We start from the raw sequence: 21,479 nt of genomic DNA, 5'->3' as shown, positions 1-21,479 counted from the left end.
CCCAGGATCTGAACCAGCGAAACCCTGGGCTGCTGAAGCAGAGCACGCAAACTCAACCACTCGGCCACGGGGCCAGCCCTGTAACGCATACTATTTAAGAGAACAAAGCAAAACCCCAAAAGATGTTGTCCCCATTTTTTGTCTTTAGGCATAATCCTCCTGCCCTCTAAACTGTGCTGTTGAAATCTAGTTCCTAACAGCATTGTTTGACTCCTCAGGAATGAGATTTGTTACTTGTACTCAGTCAGTCTTATCCTGCTCCCTCCCTAAAGGGCAGGACAGAAAACCCCCAGATCACCTATGCCTGCGAGGTGTGGCCGTGACTCATCAGGGCAGAGGGGGACGTTCTGAGACTCACACAGTCTGGCCTCAGCAACCCTGTTTTTTCAAATAGACTTTATTTTTTAGAGCAATTTTAGGTTCGTAGTGAAAATGAGAGGAAGGCGAGAGATTTCCTGTATACCCCGTGCCCCCCCCACGCCCAGCCTCCCCCGCTCTCGGCATCCCCACCAAGTGGTACATTTGTTACCGTCGGTGAACCTTCAACACTCGAGTCCAGAGCGTACGTCAGGGCTCACTCTGTGTTGTGGATCCTGTGGGTTTGGACAAATGCGTGATGCCACGTATCCATCATCATAATATCACGTAGCGTAGTTTCACTGCCCTGGAAATCCTCCATGCTCCGCCTGGTCATCCCTCCCCACTCACTCCTGACAGCCACTCACCTTTCTCTCCAAAGTTTGCCTTTTCCAGAATGTCCTGTAGTTGGAGTCATAGAGTATGTGGCCTTTTGGATTGGCTTCCCTCACTTAGAAATATGCATATAAGGTTCCCCCATGTCATTTCATAGCTTGACAGCTCATTTCTTTTTAGCGCTGAGTAATATCCCCTCGTCTGGATGTTGCACAGACTATGTCCCCATTCCCCTACTGAAGGGCCTCTTGGTTGCTTGCAGGTTTGGGAGCATAAAAGAGCCCCACCTGGCTCGTGGTACCTTCAGCAGTCACCCAGCCTCCTCTTCTGGGTGGTCTTACTTTTTGAGTGTGATTGGCACTCTGGTAGTTTCTTTTTCCCTCTGTATGATTATCATCTTTTTCTGGACCATGTTCCTCTGAAGCTCAGTTACTGATAACACAGGGAGGGGACAGTGCTCAGGCCAGCGCGCCCCTGGGAAGGAGGCGTCACTGTGCGTGTTTGAAATCTCGACCTTATTCCCCCTCTGAAACGGGGCTCACCTCGTGCTTCTGGCGTATTTTAGGGACAAGTATCTGGTAGCCCTTCGAGCCGTCGTGTGGGGAAAGAGAAAGACATGTGCATGAGAAATGTGAGGTTTCCCATACGAAGGAGCAGGGTCTTTGGGGAGAGCTTCCTGCGTCTCGGTTTTGTGGCGATTTTGCGTTGCTTTGCCTGTTCGTCATTGCCTCCCACTCATGAACCGTTTGTTATTGGCAGTTGAGTCTGACAAGCGGCATGCCAGCGACTTTGCCCTGTGGAAGGCGGCTAAGCCCCAGGAGATGTTTTGGGCCTCTCCATGGGGAAATGGAAGACCTGGCTGGCACATCGAATGTTCTACCATCTCAAGGTGAGGTTTTCCTGGATTCTTCACGTTTGTGTTGAAGTGAAGTCCAGCAGGGCCTGACTCGCTCGGCAGGGTGGAGCCGAGTGGCTTGGTCCCAGCTTGGGAAGAAAGCTTAGTGCTCTGGTGGGGCCGGCTGTGAGCAGGGAGTCAAAGCCACTCCAGGGCACGGTGGTCTCTCCAGCAGCACCGCCTCTTCATAGTGGAGAAGCCCCGTCTGGTTCCTGCTTTCCCGTCACAGACCAGTGCCAGGTGTGCCTGCATCTCTTTTCTCGGTGGGTTCAGGAAAGCAACCCCACCTCGCCCGCCCCCGCAGTTGAGGTCCTGGGTGAGGACAGAGCCCCTCAGGGATGGGACGGAACGAGCTTCCTCTGACCCGCTCTCAGTCAGCAGACCTGCTGCCCCAGAGCTGGCTCTTGATCGATCCATCGAGAATTGCCCTCACTGTCCGCTTTCCTGGCTCTGCAGTCTTTGTTCGGCCCTTTCTACCAGCTCGGCATCTTAGGCAACACCAGTCTGGGCCGTTTCTGTCTTGGGATTCTCCATAACCATAACACGGATGCTGCTCTGATGCCCATCCCCTCCAGCGGCCCTCTTTTCTCTGCTGCTCTTCTCACCATCTGCATGTGCATGGCACCATCTGCCGTTGCCTGCCAGGTGTCCCCACTGACTCTGGTCCCCTGAGGTCACTGGTGGCCTCCACTGTCAGCCTGATCAGTGATGGGCAGCTGACGTGCTGCTCCTTCCTTGGCTTCTGTGAAACAGCTTTCCTCTGGTCTCGGCCTTTCTGCTGGGGCTTCCTCCACCTTTTGGATCTCCTCTATAGACGGTTCCTTCAGCACTTCCTGTGCTGCCAGTGGCCAGGCGCCCCTTTTCTTGTGCCTGTGAGTGTGTGCGTGTACATGTGTGTGCGTGTGCATTTGCGCAGTACAGAAGGCAGTGTCCTGAACGTTCTCTCCTGCACTATCTGTTATCGCTCAGCAGTCTGTCCTGGGACTGCCTGGGGATCAGTTTGCCCGGCCCTTCGTCATCTGTCTCGGCCTGGTGGTGCTGTCCTTTGTGGCTGGACCACCATCCATTTGACCCTGTGGAGGAGCGTTTAGCTTCTTCAGTATTTTGCTATTACAGATACCTGCAGTGAATGGCTTTGTGTGTATGTTTCCTGTTTATGGACATGAGGGGTTTTTCAGTCTCATTATTCACTCAGATTTTGATGTATTTGATGTGTTTCAATTCATTGCAGGTGTTTACTAAGCAGTTTTTAAAATAGAAACATAAAGTATGACTAAGGTGACCATTTCAAACTACTGTCTACACTAAACATTTCAAGATCCCCAAACCCAGTCACCTGCAAATTGGTTGTGGCGTGTGGTGCTGTCCTCTGGCTGTGTAACCAGGTGTCAGCAGGGGTAACTCCTGGAAGGGCCCTCCGCCCCGTGCCCTGACCCTGGGCTGGTTTCCTTCTCAGCATGGGGTCACCCCCTCCTCCTGGGTGGAAAGCCTCCTCGTCCACAGCCTGCCCATCCGGATTCAGTTCCCCTGGGCCTGAAAGAGACTCCTTTTCCACCGCACCTCCCCTGCCGCCCTTCCCTGTAGTGATGTCTGTGATGCTCATCTGGAAACGCATCCGCGAGTTAATGAGACATCACCTGTATTGTTAGTCTGAAGCAGGGGTCCAGCTTTTCATTCAAAAAGAAATAACTATGTCCAGCCCTCATCCTACTGTAAACTCTTATATGTATTTATATATTTGTTGATTTAACATCAATGTGGCATATACCTTGGGTTACAGAAAGATATTTATTTTTAGCATTCAAATAATTTATCTAAAGCAGGTGGAAAACATTTCAAATGTAATGTCACCATTAAATATCTTATTTTTGTTGAAATCTAGATGAGAATAGACTTTTATCCCTCTCAGCTTTCTCTTGTTTTAAAATCAGTCTACAGACAAGAATAGAGACTAATATAAGGCACACCATGGACCCAGAGTTTAGCTTTATTAAATCTTAACGTTGTCCTGTTTCTTCAGATCTTTGTAAAAACGAATCACTTGTTACAAATACAAATGGGGTCCCCGTGCTCTCCTCCCCCATCCTGGTCCCTCCCATCTCATGCCTCCTCCTTAGCAATTGAATTTCAAGGACTCTTAGAGATTCTCCAAACCCGTGGCCAAGGACGTACCATAACGGGCCTCCTGCTCGGCCACAGTGCATGGCTCCACCACCACTGAGCTCGAGTGTGACCGGGGATGTGCAGTTCGTTGGGGGCCTGAGCCGGGCCTGTGGGAGAAGAGCCCCAACCTTCAGCTCGGACGGACCTGAGCGGGGCTGTGGCACCTCTAAAAACATTTGTTTTGAACCATTTTTAGGAAATTCACTCTCCCCACGGAGATGGCCTCCAGAGCTCCACATCTGCCACTTCACTCCGGCCCCGCCAAGCCCATGTGTCCACTGTGCTGGCTGTTGTATTTTTAGTGATTTTTGCATTTTGAATGTCCTCCGAAGCAGCCGCTAGTCAGCTGACCGTTCATGCTGGCACCAGTGTTGTTTTTGCAGGTGCCCTGGCGGCAGGGTGGCACAGGTGTGGAGGGTCTGGCCAATTTCGTTGTCCCCATCAGCTCTGTTAGTGTTAGTGTGCAGTTTTGTGGGACGTGAGCTTTTTCAGGAATGTATAGCAGAAATGCTGATGGCTGATGTGTGTTGCTTTGAATTCTCTTACCTCGTTCTTCATATATGACCACTAAATAGTTAAATTTTTAAAAGCCAAATTAAAGATTCTCTTGATCTTATAGTTGTATTTCTTTTGTTAAGGTTAGAAAACCACTAAACTCTACCTATTGAAAGTAAGGAAAGATAATATTGTAAGTTTTTGAAAACCGTATGTTGTATCTGCAGCAAAGAGAATTAAGTCTCTTTACTGGGAGGAAAAGCTCTGAATTAGGGATTTTGTGAAGTGAAACAGAATTTCAGTGTCCATTTGCATCAGTTAAATTATCATGCACATTGATTTAAAGCCGAGATCCATTTATTCTGTTCATTGCATAAAGGCTGGAGGATTAAGTGGGAGCTGTGGCTGGAGAACTGTGGCGTTCGATGGAATTAATTCCCTGCTCTGTTCCGTGTCATGCAGTTTGGTGTTTGGGAGTCAGCTGGATATCCACTCAGGAGGGATAGATCTGGCTTTTCCGCATCACGAAAACGAGATCGCGCAGTGTGAGGTCTTCCATCAGTGCAAGCAATGGGGAAATTATTTCCTACATTCTGGTAAGTAATGACTTCACGTGAATTTGTCCTCCTTCAGTTCGGCCAATTCCGTGTTTCTTGGTGAAACAGCTACATTTGGAAATATGTGGATCAGCTAATAGGTCCAGAAACGCATTTGTTTCTTAAATTGTTGTTGGATTTTAGCCAGCTGGCCCTGGACTTCCTTGGACTGGAATAATGAGTATACCCTTTGGAAATGGTATGGAATATGGAAGGTGTTGGACAATGCCGTTCTCCATCAGTGTCTTTCCCATAAAACTGCTGAGGAGTTTCAATAGTGTGATGTCATAATGATTATGAATATGCCGCTTGGGGCTGTAATACCATCACTGTACACATCTGTCATGCTCTTTTAACACTGCCTTCTGTTTCACTCTTCAGAAAGCAGAGCTGACTAGCAGCAGCCACCTGTTCTCAGAGTGGCCGGGACGCTGTGAAACAAGCCGCACCTGCAGCCCGGCTGTTTGGGGGCTGACCGTGACGCAGGGGAGATTCACAGGTCCAGATTTTGACAAATTGTGATGTGGGGCCACAGAGCACCAGTTTTGTTACCTTTTTTTTTGAGGAAGACTGGCCCTGAGCTAACATCCATGCCCATCTTCCTCTACTTTATGTGTGGGACGCCTGCCACAGCATGGCTTGATAAGTGGTGTGTAGGTCTGTGCCTGGGATCTGAACCTGCGAACCATAGGTCGCTGAAGCGGAGTGCACGAACTTAACCGCTGCGCCATGGGGCCTGCCCCAGTTTTATTACCTTTTTGGAATGTACCGTTTGTACTTGGGGCAAAGACAGGTGAAGGTTGTTTGGTAGTGAAAGGGTTGAGAGATGCAGATAATCGCAAGCTCAGTGAATTAAGAAAAACTGTTTCTCTGTGTCCTTGAATTAAGGACGCCAGGTTTTCCCAGCGAGGCGACATTAACACAGTGACACTCGGGTTTTGTGACGGGCAGTCGGCTGCTGCGCATCTGCGGGAGGGTGCACCTGTGTCTTCAGACAGCGAGCCGCGCGCTGCCTGCCCTGACTGCGCTCACCACCGTGTCTTCTTCCCTCCAGATCCCCGGGATCACACTGGTTCTTGCGCCCCTCATGGGCCCAGTTCTCTGTGATGACCGGGGTCTTACAGCAGCCTGAGAATGAATAGGGCGGAAACGGATTCAATTGCTGTTGGTAGCGCGTGAGCGCTCACCTAGTACTCCACCCCATTTCCCCGGGGGAGCTCGTCAGTAGCCAGGGTCCGCCTCCTTTCTGCCAATGCCGTGACATGCTGGGCAGATCCCTAGATAGGACAGAAGCCTGACCATCCTGGTTCGTTCCAGCTGGTGCTCTCAGGGGCAGGGGTGGAATGCTTCAGAGGCGACTCCGGTCCCATGGATCTCCACAGTCAGGTGCCCCTGCTTCCCTGCAGAGAGCACGTGCAGTCGAGCCCTCCCCTAGAGGCACGGTGCGCAGCCCTCCTGGGGAGGAAGCCCTCCAGGCCCCAGGAGCAGGTAGGGGCGTCCCTGGCCTCAGCCTCGGCCGAGTCCTCGCTGGAGGTGTCTGGGAGTTAGCGCCGCCCTCCGCAGACACTTCGTCCGTCCTGCTCGATGAGGCTCGGTTTGCTCGAACACCGCGGAATGCAGCGTGCCCTTTGTGAATCGTGGATCGAGGTCAGAGGGTGCTCCTGGCAGTGCTGGGGCTCACACTTCCGCAGCCTCACTCCGTTCCTGACGAGGTGTGTGTCCGTAAAATAGCTCATCTCGTTTACTGTAAACGTGGGAACCAGGGAGGGTACTTGTTACTTTGTTCCGTCGTGACTTTACAGTCTATTAAGACAGCAGGAATCACCTTCATTCCATTTCTGCCCTGTCCTGGAAGACGGCTGTGCCTCCTGATGCACAGGAGAATCAGTACCTGTTTGCTGAAGTAAGTGGATGGAAGATAGATGTGTTTCCTTTTCCAGATATTGTCAATTTTTTAAAATTCTCATTGTGCTTGGTGTATATGACGTGTTACATAGAATCATGTATTCAAAGTTATAATTCTTTTTGGAAGCCAAATTTTAGCCAGTTCTCAGAAAAATTGGCCTTGGAGACCATTCTTTTTCACCACACACCAAAATAAACTCAAAATGGATCAAAGACCTAAAGATTAGGCCGGAAACAATAAGTCTTCTAGAAGAGAATATAGGCAGTACACTCTTTGACATCAGTCTCAAAAGAATCTTTTCGGACACTATAACTCCTCAGTTGAGGGAAACAATAGAAAGAATAAACAAATGGGACTTCATCAGACTAAAGAGCTTCTTCAAGGCAAGGGAAAACAGGATTGAAACAAAAAAACAGCTCACTAATTGGGAAAAAATATTTACAAGCCACTTATCCGACAAAGGGTTAATCTCCATAATATACAAAGAACTTACACGGCTTAACAACAAAAAAACAAACAACCCGATCAAAAAATGGGCAGAGGACATGAACAGACATTTCTCAAAAGAAGATATAAATATGGCCAATAGACACATGAAAAGATGTTCATCATCGCTAATCATCAGGGAAATGCAAATCAAAACTACACTAAGATATCACCTTACACCCGTTAGATTGGCAAAAACATCCAAAACCAAGAGTGACAAATGTTGGAGAGGTTGGGGAGAAAAAGGAACCCTCATACACTGTTGGTGGGAATGCAAACTGGTACAGCCACTATGGAAAACAGTATGGAGATTTCTCAAAAAGTTAAAAATAGAAATACCCTATGACCCAGCCATCCCATTACTGGGTCTCTATCCTAAGAACCTGAAATCAGAAATCCCAAGAGTCCCTTGCACCCCTATGTTCATCGCAGCATTATTTACAATAGCCAAGACGTGGAACCAACCTACATGCCCAGAAACTGATGATTGGATAAAGAAGATATGGTATATATACACAATGGAATACTACTCAGCCATAAAAAAAGACAAAATTGGCCCATTCGCAGCAACGTGGATGGACCTTGAGTGTATTATGTTAAGCAAAATAAGCCAGTCAGAAAAAGACGAACTCTATATGACTCCACTCATAGGTGGAAGTTAACATATTGACAAGGAGAACTGATCGGTGGTTACCAGGGAAAAGGGGGGTGGGGGGAGGGCACAAAGGGGGAAGAGGTGTACCCACAACATGACTAACAATAATCTACAACCGGAATCTCACAAGGTTGTAATCTATCATAACATTAATAAAAAAAAAATAACTGGCCTTGGAGCACTCTTGTGTTTGAAGTCGTGTCAGAAAAAGTGGAAGAATCTTCTGTTAGGAAAGGAGAGGCCTCCCCTGGAAGTAAACCTCATCAGAATACAGCCCGGGAGGAATCCAGGCTTGGATGGAGGAGTCCCCGCGTGGGTTAGGTTCCCCTCCTGTCTTTCACATACATGGGGACAAATAATACCAAGGTCTTGATAAGTCTGAAAACAAACAAAATGTAGTTGCTCATTCGCAGGGCCCTAGCCCTGCTCTGCAGTTGTGAACGCCCATCAACAAGCTCTCACTGCCCGGGCCTGGTTTGTAAACCAGAGGTTGGTCCTTTCTTCAGCTGTCGCGTCTGTTCAGTCTGTGTTTCTGAGTTACGGGGAGGGGGAGGCGTGAACTGTTGCTGTCAGTGCCTCCTCATCTGCTCCTGAGGGTGCTGCCCACCCCTGGTGCTGGCATACCTGATGCCCTAGGACAAGCGCAGCTGTGGGCTCCAGTGTCCTAGAGGGTCGAATGTGGGTGAAGGTTTGGGGGGAAATCTTGTATCAACAATGCAGGCTGATCAGGTATTTCCTTCGTGTCCCAGGCTGGCCCTCAGTCCCAGCTCAGGGCTCAGGCACCCGTTGGAGAAGCACCCTTTCGCCTTCCACCCCTCTAGGGCGGAAGAGTCCCTTTCTTCCCACTCAATTCGGAAGGAATGACGTTGTTTTTGTTTTTGTTTCAGGGCATTTGCACGTGAAAGGCAAGGAAGAAAAAATGTCCAAATCACTGAAAAACTACATCACTATTAAGGTAATGGGTTTTCCTGACTCCTGCATTGCTGCCAGCTTGCTGAACCTGTCCTAAGGGCTGGTGTGCAGCTGCGACCCAAAACCTCTGAGTCCCGGTGTCCCCGCCCCGTTGCCCTGTGACCCTAACGGGCTTCTACTCCGGGTTTGAAATCCTCTTCCTTGTCCTAAAAGCGCGCAGTGCTGTGTCTGCATTCCCCTGTCCTCTTCCTCAGGTCCCTCCTGCTCTGTTTTCTGTCTGTTTCTTTCTCGGTGCACTTTCCTTTTTCTCTTCTTGCATTCCAATCCACACCTCCTTCTTCCCTTCCCTTCCCTTTCATGACAGTTTCTCTCTGGAATCACATTTGCTGGATTCCTTCCCCCTTTTCTTTCCTCTCCCACCACCAGCCCCTTCTGTCTAGTGTCGCTGTGGGGTTGGTTTGTTGCTGCTTTTTGCCTTCTTAGACTACTGAAAAATTTCAGTGTGTCTGGACATGAAGCACAGAATGTGAATTTCCGTATGATGGAAAACAAGTGCACTAATTGGAGAACACTTCAAGAAACAGTTTGATTTTCCTTTGTCTTTGGGTCTGTAAAGCCGTGTTTAATTTTGATTGCAAATTAAGCAGACGAGATAGGAATCAGACCTTCGTCACTGCAGTCCCCAACCACTGAAAGCTGTGGCACCGAATTTAGAATAAACCCCAAGGGGAGTGCTCCTCACAAAAGAATCTTTCTATGCTTTTCTTAAATAGAAATGTCCGATATTATCTTACACAAAATTTCAAACATATCGAAAAGTTAAGAAACAGTTACATACTCACCATGTAGATTCAAGAGTTATTATTTTGCTATATTGCTCTTTTCTCAGTCTCTGGGAGTGGTGAGTGTATTTGTGTGTGTGCGTGTATATACATATTTTATGGTTGTTGAACCACTAGGAAATAACGTTGCAGACACCATGACACTTCTCTATTCTGCATGCAACTCCTGAAATAAGGACGCTTTCCTGCGTGACCCGAACACTTGAAAAGTTAGCAGTAATTTCTTAATATGACCAATTATCTAGTTCAGTTCTGATTTCTCCATTTGTCCCAATATGTCTTTTATAGTTTTTTTTTTTTAGCCAGGATCCAGTCAAAGTTCATGTGTTGGATTTGTATGTTGTGTCTTCTTAGGCTTTTTTTAAAAAAAAATTTTAATAGTGCTAGAAAACACATAACATTTACCATCTTAACTGTTTTTTTTAATCTTTTTTTTTTTTGAGGAAGATTAGCTCTGAGCTAACATCTGCTGCCAATCCTCCTCTTTTTGCTGAGGAAGACTGGCCCTGAGCTAACGTCCGTGCCCATCTTCCTCTACTTTATATGTGGGACACCTGCCACAGCATGGCTTGCCAAGCAGTGCCATGTCTGCACCTGGGATCTGGCGAACCCCAGGCCGCAGAAACAGAACGTGTGCACTTAACCGCTGTGCCACCGAGCCAGCCCCTATCTTAACTATTTTTATGTGTGCAGGTGCACACCCTTCTGGCCGCCACCCTTCTGCTTTCTGTCCCATGATTGTGATGACTCTAGGTCCCTCCTATCAGTGGAATCATGCAGTACTTGTCCTTCTGTGTCTGGCTTCTTTTCTCAGCATAATGTCCTCAAGGTGCATCCATGTCGTAGCAGGTGTCAGAATTTCATTCTTCTCTAAAGCTGAGTAACATTCCACTGCTCTTTTTAGGCTTCTGAGCTATAACAGTCTTTCTACTTTTATTTCCCTGTGGCGTTGACTTTTTGAAGAGCCCAGGCCAGTTTTGTTGAGCATCCCATCTTTAGGATTTGTCTTTTTCTTTGTGGTGTCTTTCAACCTATTCTTCTGTTGCCCTCTTTCCTGTAACTGGAAGTGACGTCTCAAGGCTTGACTTGATTCGGGTTAAACCTTTGGCGGGAACACCTCATTGGTGCTGTGGACTTCATACTGCATCCCCGTGGGGGCCGTGGGGCCAGGCCGTGGACTGTTCGTGATGTTACGTTTGATCACTTGACTAAGGGATGGCCACCAGCTCACTGTTTATTTCCCTTTTGTGAATATTGAGAACATGTGAGGAGATACGCGGCGTGGCTGTCTCGTTCCCTAAGGCCCTCGACCCCGCGGCTCCAGCAGCCTCTGGGGGGCGTCACCTTCCCGGTGCACTCAGTGGTTTCGGCAAGGTCGTGTTGTCGCATTCTGTTCACTTCTCTTACGTGTGCTTGCTGAGACTCTTCAAAGAAGAGGCTTTGTCTTTCTTTCTCTGTCTCTCTTTTCAGTGTCGCTGTGGAGTTCAGGATTTGTAGTTACATCATGGTTTATCAATTCAGTCGTACTCTTTTTATGCTGAAACTACCAGATTTACTAGATTTGGCCAGGCAGGGCTCCTGCGTCCCGGGCTGTGTCTCCCACGTGGCCTGGCTCTCGGCCCTGTTCACCTGTTGCACTCTGCCCCAGACCCGCCGTTTCTCCGAGGAGCCTTGCTGCCTTTGTGGGGAAATGGCATTTTGACACCAGCGTCTGGATGCTCAGTGTGCCGTTGCTGCTGGAGTGACATGGATTCTAGTCCTCTTCAGGGACAGAGCTGGGGGAGGAGATAAACCTGTACATATGAAGTAGACAGTCTGAATTCATTTTGACATATCCAGATAAAATGTAGTATTACAAGGCCGTTTTGTTTTACCTCTTTTTTCCCTCTTTTAATAAAAATCGTATTTCCTTATAGCAGCATATCAACGTTATGTTTTATCTTAAAATAGACACAAAATAAGTTTAAAAATTTAATACAGACATTTCTGTTAACAGTGAAACTATTGGGTAAAGTTTAAGATTTCCTTGCAGTTCTTGTTTTAATGGTAGCTTTACTGAGATGTAATTCACATACCAAAGAATTCAGCCTTTGAGTTGATCATTCGGCGGCTGTGAGTGTATTCACAGACTTGTGCAGCCATCACCACTATCTAATTACAGAACGTTTCATCACCATCCGTCAGCATCCCCCCTCATTCCCGCTGGTCCACTTTCTGTGTCTGTGCATTTGCCTGTTCGGGGCTCACATTTCTTTTCACTCAGACTCCATCCCTCTGGGGTTATGGGGTCACAGTGCCCATGTGCCGTCAGAGTATAATTACTTTTTGTGTGGGTCTCCCCTTTGCCACACTGCAGGCTCATTGGTCCCGTTTGTTTCCAGTTGGATAGTATCTCTTCCCCTATTCCCATTTTCCTTTATTTTTCAGATATTTAGTAAAAGGTCGTCGGAGTTCAGTGGTTAACACTGTGAAGAGACGCCTTGTTGTTGCTCCTTCCTTGCACCCGTTATGCCCATCCCTGTGGAACTGTTATGTTAGGTTTCTTTCTGGATTCTCTTTCCAGTGTTTCATTTTATAAAACTATAAATTTTTATAAAAATGTAAAAATTTTAAAAAAATTTTTGAAAATAAAAATTTATTAAAAATAAAGTTTTATAAAAAACTATAGTTTTTATAAAAACTATAAGCCATCTCTGTGGGGATTTGGACTGTCTCCTCTTTCCCGTACAATCTACGATGATCCTGTGAGGCACCTGCTTTTCCCCTGACAATTTAAGTAGTGTTTTCGTCTGATTATAGAAGTAATGTGTTTCACGGCAGGATGTTTGAAAACACCCAAGAAGACAGAGAGGCACACGGCAGATGTGTGGAGGCACCGCCTGTGGGACGCGCCCTCCCCTCCCAGCCCTGCCCCCCTGCTGCTGGAGCAGCGGCTGCCAGTTTCTTAGCCATCACGATGTGCGTGTGCCTGTGTCTCTGTACACGTATTTCTCGTTTTCCCTTTCCACGCTGTCTGCACTTGCTTTATTCCTTCAGTGAGTCTTTGGGCTAGCCTGTTTTCTTCCACATGGACTTAATTCTTCCCAGTGATGGAGTCATCTGTCGTGTGGGTGCACTTTATTAATGTAAGCAGTGTCCTATCGATCGTCATTTAAATTATATCAAGTTTTCTAGTAGGGTATGTGCATTTAAATGTGCATAGATATCACAGAGTCTGCGTTACTTTTCATGACCATTTAGGGGCCCCTGGGGGTGCTGTACGTGACGAGTTATTTCCCTGCGGTGCAGGTGACCTGCAGTACTGTGAAGAACATCCGTCCGCACACCCAGTGACTAGTGATGGAGGATAAATGCATGTCAGGGTGTGTGCACGTGCAGAATGTTCTGGATGCAGCCTCTGCTATTTAGCAGGAAGTGTCATCAACATTCCCACTAGCAGTGTATGAAAGTGTCTACTTCCCTTGTCTGTGTCAACTTAGAAGAATCCTAGCAAGTTAACATTTTCCTTGTTCATCTGGTGGAAAACGACAACTACATTTTAAATTTTCATTTCTTTATTAGTTATGATAAATTTGTGCATATGTATTTGTTGGCTGTTTTTACTTTGTATTTTGCTAGCCAGCAACTTGCCCCTGCCCATAGTTCCTTGGGTGTGTTAAGCTTCTGCCCTCCATGTTAAAAATATTGGTCTGTTTCTGGGTTCCCAGCAGAAGGGTTTCCTGCCGGTCCTCATTATTTCAGGGACCGCTGACAGGCTCCTACAGTGGTCTGTGTGAAAACTCCTGATTCTTTCTGCCTAATAGAGGCTTAAGTCTACCTTTAGAGTTCAGATGTCGGCTCCAAACTGGCCCTAATTTCTAGATTGTGATCTGGGACTGGTTACTTAACTCTCAAAGCCTTAGTTTTTCTTTAAAATGAGAGAACTACACCTACTGTGTGGGTTCCCCTGCAGGTGAAAGTTATAACGCGCTGAGGAAATGCGGCTGGCCAGGGAGGTTGGGCGCCGCCCTGCCCCGGGGAGCCGGCGAGCCAGAGCGCCACAGCACCGGCTTCCTGCCAGTGGGCGCCCTGCCTCGTGACCGCGGCGCCTGGAGGGCTGGCCGCTGTCTCTGCCTGACAGCGAGCTTCCAGGAGGGGCTTGCCTCCCTCTGAGAATCTTCCAGCACAAACTGGCACGGGTGTTGTCACATTTTGCCTCTCAGGACGCCATGGTCAGGAGTTCGGGGGAACCAGAGGAGTGTGGAAGCTCGGTGACAGCAGAGCACAGAACAGGAATACGTTAAAAATTAACGTCCCTGGAAACCAGCAGTGTGAGGCCTTGTCACGTCAGTGTCAGGATATGACAACTCGGGTATTCATATAATAAGGAAGGAGTTACAGTGCTTCCCGCTCTTTCCCGGCTTTGTTGAGGTATAATTGACACATAAAATTGTATATGTTTAAAGTGTACAATGTAATGATTTGATATGCCTATACGTTGTGAAATACTCACCATGATCAAGTTAGTTAACACATGTAACACCTTACGTGGTTACCTTGTGTGTGTGTGTTGAAAAGCCTAAGACCTATTCTCTTAGCACATTTCCAGTATACAACACAGGCTTGTTAGCTATAGTCACCGTGCTGTATATTAGATCCCCACCTTATAATGGAAAGTTTTTACCCTTTGACCAGCATCTCCCCATTTCCCCCACCTCCTAGCCTCTGGAAACCACCATTCTATTCTCTGTTTCTATGAGTTCAACTTTTTTTTCCCTTAGATTCCACATATAGGTTTATTTCACTTAGCATAATGTCCTCCAGGTTCATCCACGTTGTCACAAATGGTAGGATGTTGTTCTTTTTTATGCTGAATGGTATTCCACTGTATGTATGTGCATCTTCTGTATCCATTCAGCTGTGGCTGGGTGCTTGGGTTGCTTCCCCGTCTTGGCTGTGGTGATAATGCTTCAGTGAACATCAGTATCTCTTTGAGGTACTGACTTCGTTTCCTTTGGGTACATATTCAGAAATGGGATTGCTGGAGCACATGGTAGTTTTACTGTTAATTTTTTGAGGCATCTCCGTACTGTTTTCCGTAGTGGCTGCATCAGTGTACGTTCCCACCAACAGTGCGTGAGGATTCCCTTTTCTCCACATCCCGCCAACACTCTCTCTCCATCTTTTTGATGAGAGCCATCCTAACAGGTGTCAGGTGATAGCTCATTGTGGTTCTGACTTGCATTTCCCTGATGATTGTCGATATTGAGCAACTTTTGACCATCTGTATGTCATCTTTGGAAAAATTTCTATTCAGTCTTTTGCTGATTTTTGAATTGGGTTGTTTTTTTTGCTAGTAAGTTGTATGAGTTCCTTATATATTTTGGATATTAACCTCTTATCAGATGTATGCTTTCCAAATATGTTCTCCCATTCTGTAGGTTGTCTCTTCACCCCATTGATGGTTCCCTTTACTCTGCAGAGCTTTTTAGTTTGGTGACATCCCACTTGCTTTCTGTATTATTATTATTAGGAAATAGTCCATAGAAACTCAATGCTGTGGGAAGATTAGATTCCAGATTTCCATTTCAACTAGTATAATAAACTCCATCGGAGAACCCCCAAAGTGGGGAAAAGAAATACCCTTTTACATTGCTGGGGTTAGGCGCTGGCCCCGTGGCTGAGTGGTTAAGTTTGCGCACTCCACTTCAGCAGCCCAAGGTTTTGCCTGTTCACATCCTGGGCGTGGACATGGCACTGCTCATCAGGCCATGCTGAGGCGGCGTCCCACATAGCACAACCAGAAGGACCTACAACTAGAATATACAACTATGTACTGGGGGCTTTGGGGAGAAGAATAATAATAAAAAAAGATTGGCAACAGATGTTAGCTCAGGGCCAATCTTTTAAAAGAAAACCCAAAACAACAACAAAAAACATTGCTAGGGTTGGAGAACGACTAACTCAGATTTCTGAACACACACTGAGGTTAATTCTGAAGGAGTCCACATTCTGAATGTGAGGAGAAACTCTTTAAAAAAGAAACTAAAATCCTTTTAGGAGTGAAATAGAGAACATAGCTACCCAGAAAATAAAAAATGCTAAAATGGAAGAGAGTTCTTTTAGAAAAATCAAAGAACTATATCAGACATAAAACATCCATAATGTTTCAATTTTCAAGTTTTGTAACTAAAGGCCCACACATGAGCAGCAAGTTAGTGGGGTAGGCAAAGGCGCCAGATGCACAGAGCGCAGCTGTGTGGGGAACCGACACGAGGGGTTTGTTGCTCCCTCCATGGTAAGTGGTGGGGAGCACGAGGCTGCGTGGCTGGCAGCGTCACAAGAGGGGCGAGAGCTGTGGAGAGCAGCTCCATGCCCACAGCTGCAGGCATCTGGCAACAATTTGGAGAAAGCAAAACCAACAGTGACAGTTCAAAAAACAAACGCATACTCAACTGGGCTGGCGTGGCGTGGCAGGCCTCCCGACACCATTTGCCAGAAGCAGGAAAGCACCCTGTACGGGCCTGGAAAGCGGCTGCGTCTGCACTTTGCAGGATGAAGTCTAAAGAAAGAATTCAAAAACGGGGATGAGTCGAAGCGGATGGCGTGCGGCCCTGGTGCTACGAGCAGTCGTGCACGTGCCCGGGCTCCAGGCATGGAGCAGACTCGCGGTCCAAGCCGCAGGGTTCCTGGGGTCCCAGCCCAGGGAGAGGGTCCCAGACGCTGTGCGTGGACAGTTGCTGCTGCCCGACATGGCCCGCGCTCAGGGGCCTGCAAGGGGCTGTTCAGATCAGCCTGCACCGGAGAGTCCTCCGAGGACCTCGCTGGGAAGTGGCCCCACAGTCAGGCACAGGAAGGATTCGTTATGGAGAAAGCCCAGGATCTGGAGCTGGCTGTGTTGTCTGACCTTCAGTGGCTTGGTTTTCAGTTCTCTAAGCCTCGTCGTCTTGTCACCATAAAGGACAGATAATAATTCCATTGCATCTTAGCCTTCCGTAGATGACGTGGCTGGTTTCACGCTGCGTGGTGTGTTAACTGCTTTAACTGGTAGGTTTCCACACTGGCCCTTGCAGATCTGGACAGGAAGTGACGTAAAGCGAAAATAAGAGGACGCATGGCTGTGTGCACGCGTTATCCAGCACTGCAGAAACGCCTGGGGGCTCAAGTTAATTGGCTAGTTGGGGGAAATAAGGGGACCAAGAAATAATATTCCTTTTTTCACACTTTGGGAAGGAGCGCAGAGACAGACAGATGGACGCTGGAGTGCCGGCTTCATCGTGGTAACAGTTGGACGAGACGGGGCCTCTGCACTGTCTTCCCTATGGATCCCTTTGGTGGCCTGGTGAAGGCTATGGACCCTTCCTTAGAATTTAACGTTTTAAATGCATGAAATACAGAGGATTATGGAAGGCCCTGGTTGTAGGGAAATACAGGGATATGCACACTTCTTCGCTTCAGTGAGCTATTAGACAAGTTCCAGCAGCAGGGCTGATTGCCGCCATCGTCCCAGGTGAGCGATTGCACAGGGTGCCTGCAGGCCGTGCTGTCTGGGAGCTGAGATGAGAACGCCTGTGGTCGCAGGGGGCCCAGCCTCCAGGTTCGGCTGATCCCATGAGGTTTGTTGCCTACACTGATTGTTGGAGGAAACGTCACATGCAGTTGGAGGTTAGTGGAAGTGACCAAATCTCATCCAAATTCATAGACCTCCCTCCCTCCTGGATTCCATCCCTGGGCCCCAGGAGGTCTGAGGACCCCAGGTGGAGACCTGCTGGATGGGCTGAGCAGCTTCCTAATTAATGCCGCCCCTGAATGAGAATGACCCCCCACCGCCTCGCCTTGGGTGCAGCCAGACAAGGGGGTGGATTGGGGGTGCAGGTGCAGGACCCAAGGGGGAGGTTCCCGCCTGGTGGGTGGCAGGCAGAGTCATCCTCCACCCCTCTGAAAGGGTCAGCCTGGGAGTCTGAGCAAGTGGTCCCTTCCTCCTTCCCCGGGAGGACTGAGTGAGGAGCTCTGGACTGTGTCTCTCTGGTGTGGGTTGGCGTCAGCCCCCATGTGTCATATTATTGCCACGTTAGCCCAGTGATCCGCGAGGCTGGGCCCAGAGTGAGGGGTGATGTGGTTGGCCCTCATCAGTGTTCCCTCGAGGAGCCACCTGACCAGTCCTGGTGCAGGGTCCCGGCCGGTGTTTTCTCCCAGTATTGCTGAGGCGAGGCGGAAACAATGGCTAGCCAGGGAGGCATGGTGAGTGGAGGGCTGAGAGCACCTCTCTTCACTCTCTGGGAGCCCGGGGCGGGGGAGCAGGGTGGTGGTTCTTTTACCCAAACTCTGTGTTGTCAAAGGGTCCTGTCAGGGGCCCGGTGGTGCAACGGTTAAGTTCATACATTCCACTTCAGTGGCCCAGGGTTCGCTGGTTCGGATCCTGGCTGCAGACCTATGCACCACTTGTCAAGCCATGCTGTGGCAGTTGTCTCACATAGCAAGTAGAGGAAGACAGGCATGGATGTTAGCTCAGGGCCAGTCTTCCTCAGCAAAAAAGAGGAAGATTGGCAACAGATGTTAGCTCAGGGCTAATCTTCCTAAAAAAAGAAAAAAGAGGGTCCTGTCTGAGCCTGTGTTCCTGTGGTGCCCAGTGCTGGGCTCTGGGCTGTGTGTCCCTCTCGAGGCAGTGACCGCGGGCCCTGTGTCCCAGTGTTCCTGGCAGGCCGAGCAGAGCCCCACCATCCTCCCTGGGGCCGCGCTGGAGGCCAGAGTGAGGCGAGCGCTCCCCGTCTCCCCACCCAGTCTGCTGCCGTCAGAGTCATCGAGAACCTTCCGCGGACACCCCAGAGAGGTGGTGAACGGTCTGCTGTTGTAACGTTCCTGCTAGGTTCCCCGTGTCCTCCCTCTTGACGTGGAAGTGTCCTCTCTGCATAGACGTCCTGGAAGTGATGTGTGCGTCGGTAGCGGTTAGGTTCTTTTTTCGCTCGTAGTCAGTCAGGGGCGGGACGGTTTATTTTCGGAGACACAGGGCATGGGGTCTGCTGCAGCCTCACTGCCTGGAGGACGTGGCGTCAGCAGACGGGCTGGGCCCTGCGTCCTCAGTCCCACTTGGCCACGACCGTCTCCTCCCTGCTCCTGGGACCCCGTCCCTCTCACACAGCCAGGAGCTGCGTCCCTCCCCGTGCACAGTCCCTCTGTGGTCACAGGCCGCCCAGCGGCATCTGGCTGCGCCCTGTCCTCTCGTGACGAGGGTCAGAAACCACGTCACGGTAAGGAACTCCCAAGGCCAGTGGCAGAGCGTGGAGCAGCGACTGCAGGGCAGACGGGCTCTCTCCCCTCGGCCCTGTCCCGCAGACACTGGGACTGAACATGGAGAGTCCTCGGGGAATCTGCGGGAAAAGTGCTAATAGTGAGTTTTGGAAACAGCGCAAAGCTTTTGGTAAAAGTCCCTGATTTCTTTTTTCTTTTTTTTTAAAGATCAGCACCTGGGCTAACAACTGTTGCCAATCTTTTTTTTTTTTTTCTGCTTTATCTCCCTAAACCCCCCGTACATAGTTGTGTATCTTAGTTGCAGGTCCTTCTAGTTGTGGGACGTGGGACGCCGCCTCAACGTGGCCTGACGAGCGGTGCCATGTCCGTGCCCAGGATCCGAACCCTGGGCCGCCGCAGCAGAGCACGCAAACTTAACCACTCAGCCACAGAGCCGGCCCCAGTCCCTGATTTCTTGATGTGTGGAATCAGCTCACACACTGTAGTAAGTACCAGCCTCCGAGTGAAGGGAAAGCCTCACGGGCCTCTCCCTTTCTCTCCCTCGGGCAGGACTTCCTGAAGACGGCTTCACCCGACGTCTTCCGGCTCTTCTGCATGCGGAGCAGCTACAGGTCAGGTGAGCTCAGGCACGGAGCTCAGGGCATGGCCCGGCGTCCGCTCGGCGTGGCCCCGAGAGTCTGGTGGCGTTTGGGGCTGCCGGCATCCGGTGAGCAGTGAGCACGGTCTTGTTAGTGCGCTTGCTCTTATGCCTGAGGGTTTGGGTTCCGAATGCGAGCCCGAGGATGCACTGTTAGGAAGCATAAGCCCCGTACTCGGCTAGAAGGTTCTGGAAAGTTATCTCATGGAGGCTGTGGGTTTTCCAGTCGGTCCTCCCCTTCCTCTCCCTCTCTGGGGCTGGACTCTTCTGAACCCCGTAGCACCTCCGCTCCCTGCTTCCTGCACTGGAAATGATGGAGCTGGCCATCCTTGCACAGAGCCTGAGCCAGGAGCCCTCAAAGCGGGGGCCCGCCCAGGGTAGGCCGTGCCCACCAGGCCGCGCTACTGCGTGCTGCTGGGGGGGTCATCTAGTGCTGTGTCCCCAGGGCCAAAGGGCTCTTCCACCCAGAAGGCGAGGTCCGGGGCACTGCCCTGTCTGGCTCGACCACTAATGGCAGTGTGGCCTCTGACGTCTGTGACTGGCGCTGGAGAAGGAGCAGGTGCCCTTGAGGGACAGGTGGGCTCCTCAGCTTGTGCACTGGGCTCGACTGGGTGACTGGAGGCAGAGATTGGGGTAAAGTAGCCACCAGCCAAGGAACACCTGGGTCCCCAGAAGTTGGAAGAGACAGGAAGGACCCTCCCTGGAGCCTCTGGAAAGAGCACAGCCCTGCCGACACCGCCATCTCAGTCTTTTCGCCTCTAGAAAAGTGAGAGAATAAATCGCCGTTTTGTGGTACTTGGTCATGGCAGCCCCAGGATACCAACAGGGCCTCCAGCGGGCACTCTGGCTGCGCCCCTTCTGCGGTGGCTTGGCTGTGGGTGTCTGGGCCCTGGGTGGCCAGCCCAGGCGGAGCAAGCGTCCTGAGAGCTGCTCCACGTTCTCCAGACGCCGGGTCTGAGGACCAGTCCTCTTCCTCCCGAAACTCTGAGCCAAGTCCTTGCTGCACCACTTGGCTGCTCTCCTTGGAGGTGCTGCAGGCCCCAGGCAGACCTCTCCGCTTCCCAGAGCCCCTTGTCTGTCTGTCCGTCTGTCAGTGGGGAGGACCCCCTCGGCTAAACCTACTGGGAGAGGTCTCCCGTGCTTCCTCCGAGGTGGTGAGACCCGAGCCAGGACAGGGCCTGGCGCCTGCGTGGGGCGGGCCGGGGAGCACTGTGTCCTTGCTCCTCTGCCGGGTTTCTGGTCATGTGAGGATGGCCTGGCTGAGGAACGCAGGGTCTGAGGGCGTGGGCACCTGGCGGCCCCCAGTGACCACCCCCCTCCCCCCCGCAGCCATTGACTACAGCGACGGCGCCGTGCTGGAAGCCAAGCACCTGCTCCTGGCCGCCACCGCCTTCGTCGAGGACGCGCGGGCCTACATGCGGGGGCAGCTGGCGTGCGGCCCCATTGGGGAGGACGTGCTGTGGGAGAGGTAGGTGCCATACGGGGCCACTCACTGCTTGGGCGCCAGCGTGGGGCTGCCTGAGAGGAAAGCTCGGCTTCGGGAACTGAGGGCACTTCCTCACCAGTGCTGGCGCAGGAGCCCCCGGGCAAGTCTGTGGTCCCCCTGGGTGAGACACGAGGAGGCCCTGCCTGCAGGGGCTGCAAAGGTTACAGATGACATCCGTGCCCACTCCCCGTTCTGGCTGGTGTTTGTTAGTGTGTAATAAATGGAGGCTCCCGTCACGAGTTCCTAGTTAGAGGAAGACCTCCAGGTCCGTGGACGAGCTGGACATTGACGAGAGGAGGCGGGTGGGGACACGGGTCTGCTGACTAAGCTCCAGCCCACATCAGGAATTGAGGAGCGAGTCTGCGGGAGTCTCGGGTGCTCCCCCACTGCCGTCGCCCAGGGAGAACAGACCCTGGCGGTCGTGACCCGCCTGGGCTGTGCCCGCGGCTGCGGGTGGCCCGGTGAAGGAGCTGCAGTGGACAGTG

At 50.3% G+C, this 21,479-nt stretch overlaps 1 protein-coding gene across 25 annotated transcripts in view; it reads left to right on the top strand.

Annotated features, from left to right (window-relative positions):
- CARS2 (cysteinyl-tRNA synthetase 2, mitochondrial) overlaps positions 1–21,479 on the top strand; it is a 70,552-nt gene that overhangs the window by 21,869 nt on the left and 27,204 nt on the right. For 14 of the 25 annotated variants that reach the window (XR_011427840.1, XR_011427839.1, XM_070240001.1 and 11 more), the window contains 5 exons: positions 1,453–1,582; positions 4,709–4,842; positions 8,777–8,844; positions 19,421–19,487; positions 20,838–20,976. Coding sequence is in view for 21 of the 25 variants with exons in the window: in XM_070240001.1 (XP_070096102.1) it covers positions 1,453–1,582; positions 4,709–4,842; positions 8,777–8,844; positions 19,421–19,487; positions 20,838–20,976 (538 nt within the window). In the remaining 4 variants the exon portion in view is untranslated. Of the gene's footprint in view, positions 1–1,452; positions 1,583–4,708; positions 4,843–8,776; positions 8,845–19,420; positions 19,578–20,837; positions 20,977–21,479 lie in introns of all 25 variants that reach the window. The other 11 variants (XR_002801121.2, XR_011427838.1, XM_023621829.2 and 8 more) reach the window with 1 other exon arrangement.

This window comes from Equus caballus, chromosome 17 (assembly GCF_041296265.1).
Source record: "Equus caballus isolate H_3958 breed thoroughbred chromosome 17, TB-T2T, whole genome shotgun sequence".
Lineage (NCBI taxonomy): Eukaryota > Metazoa > Chordata > Mammalia > Perissodactyla > Equidae > Equus > Equus caballus.
This window is presented reverse-complemented; position numbering and strand designations above follow the sequence as displayed.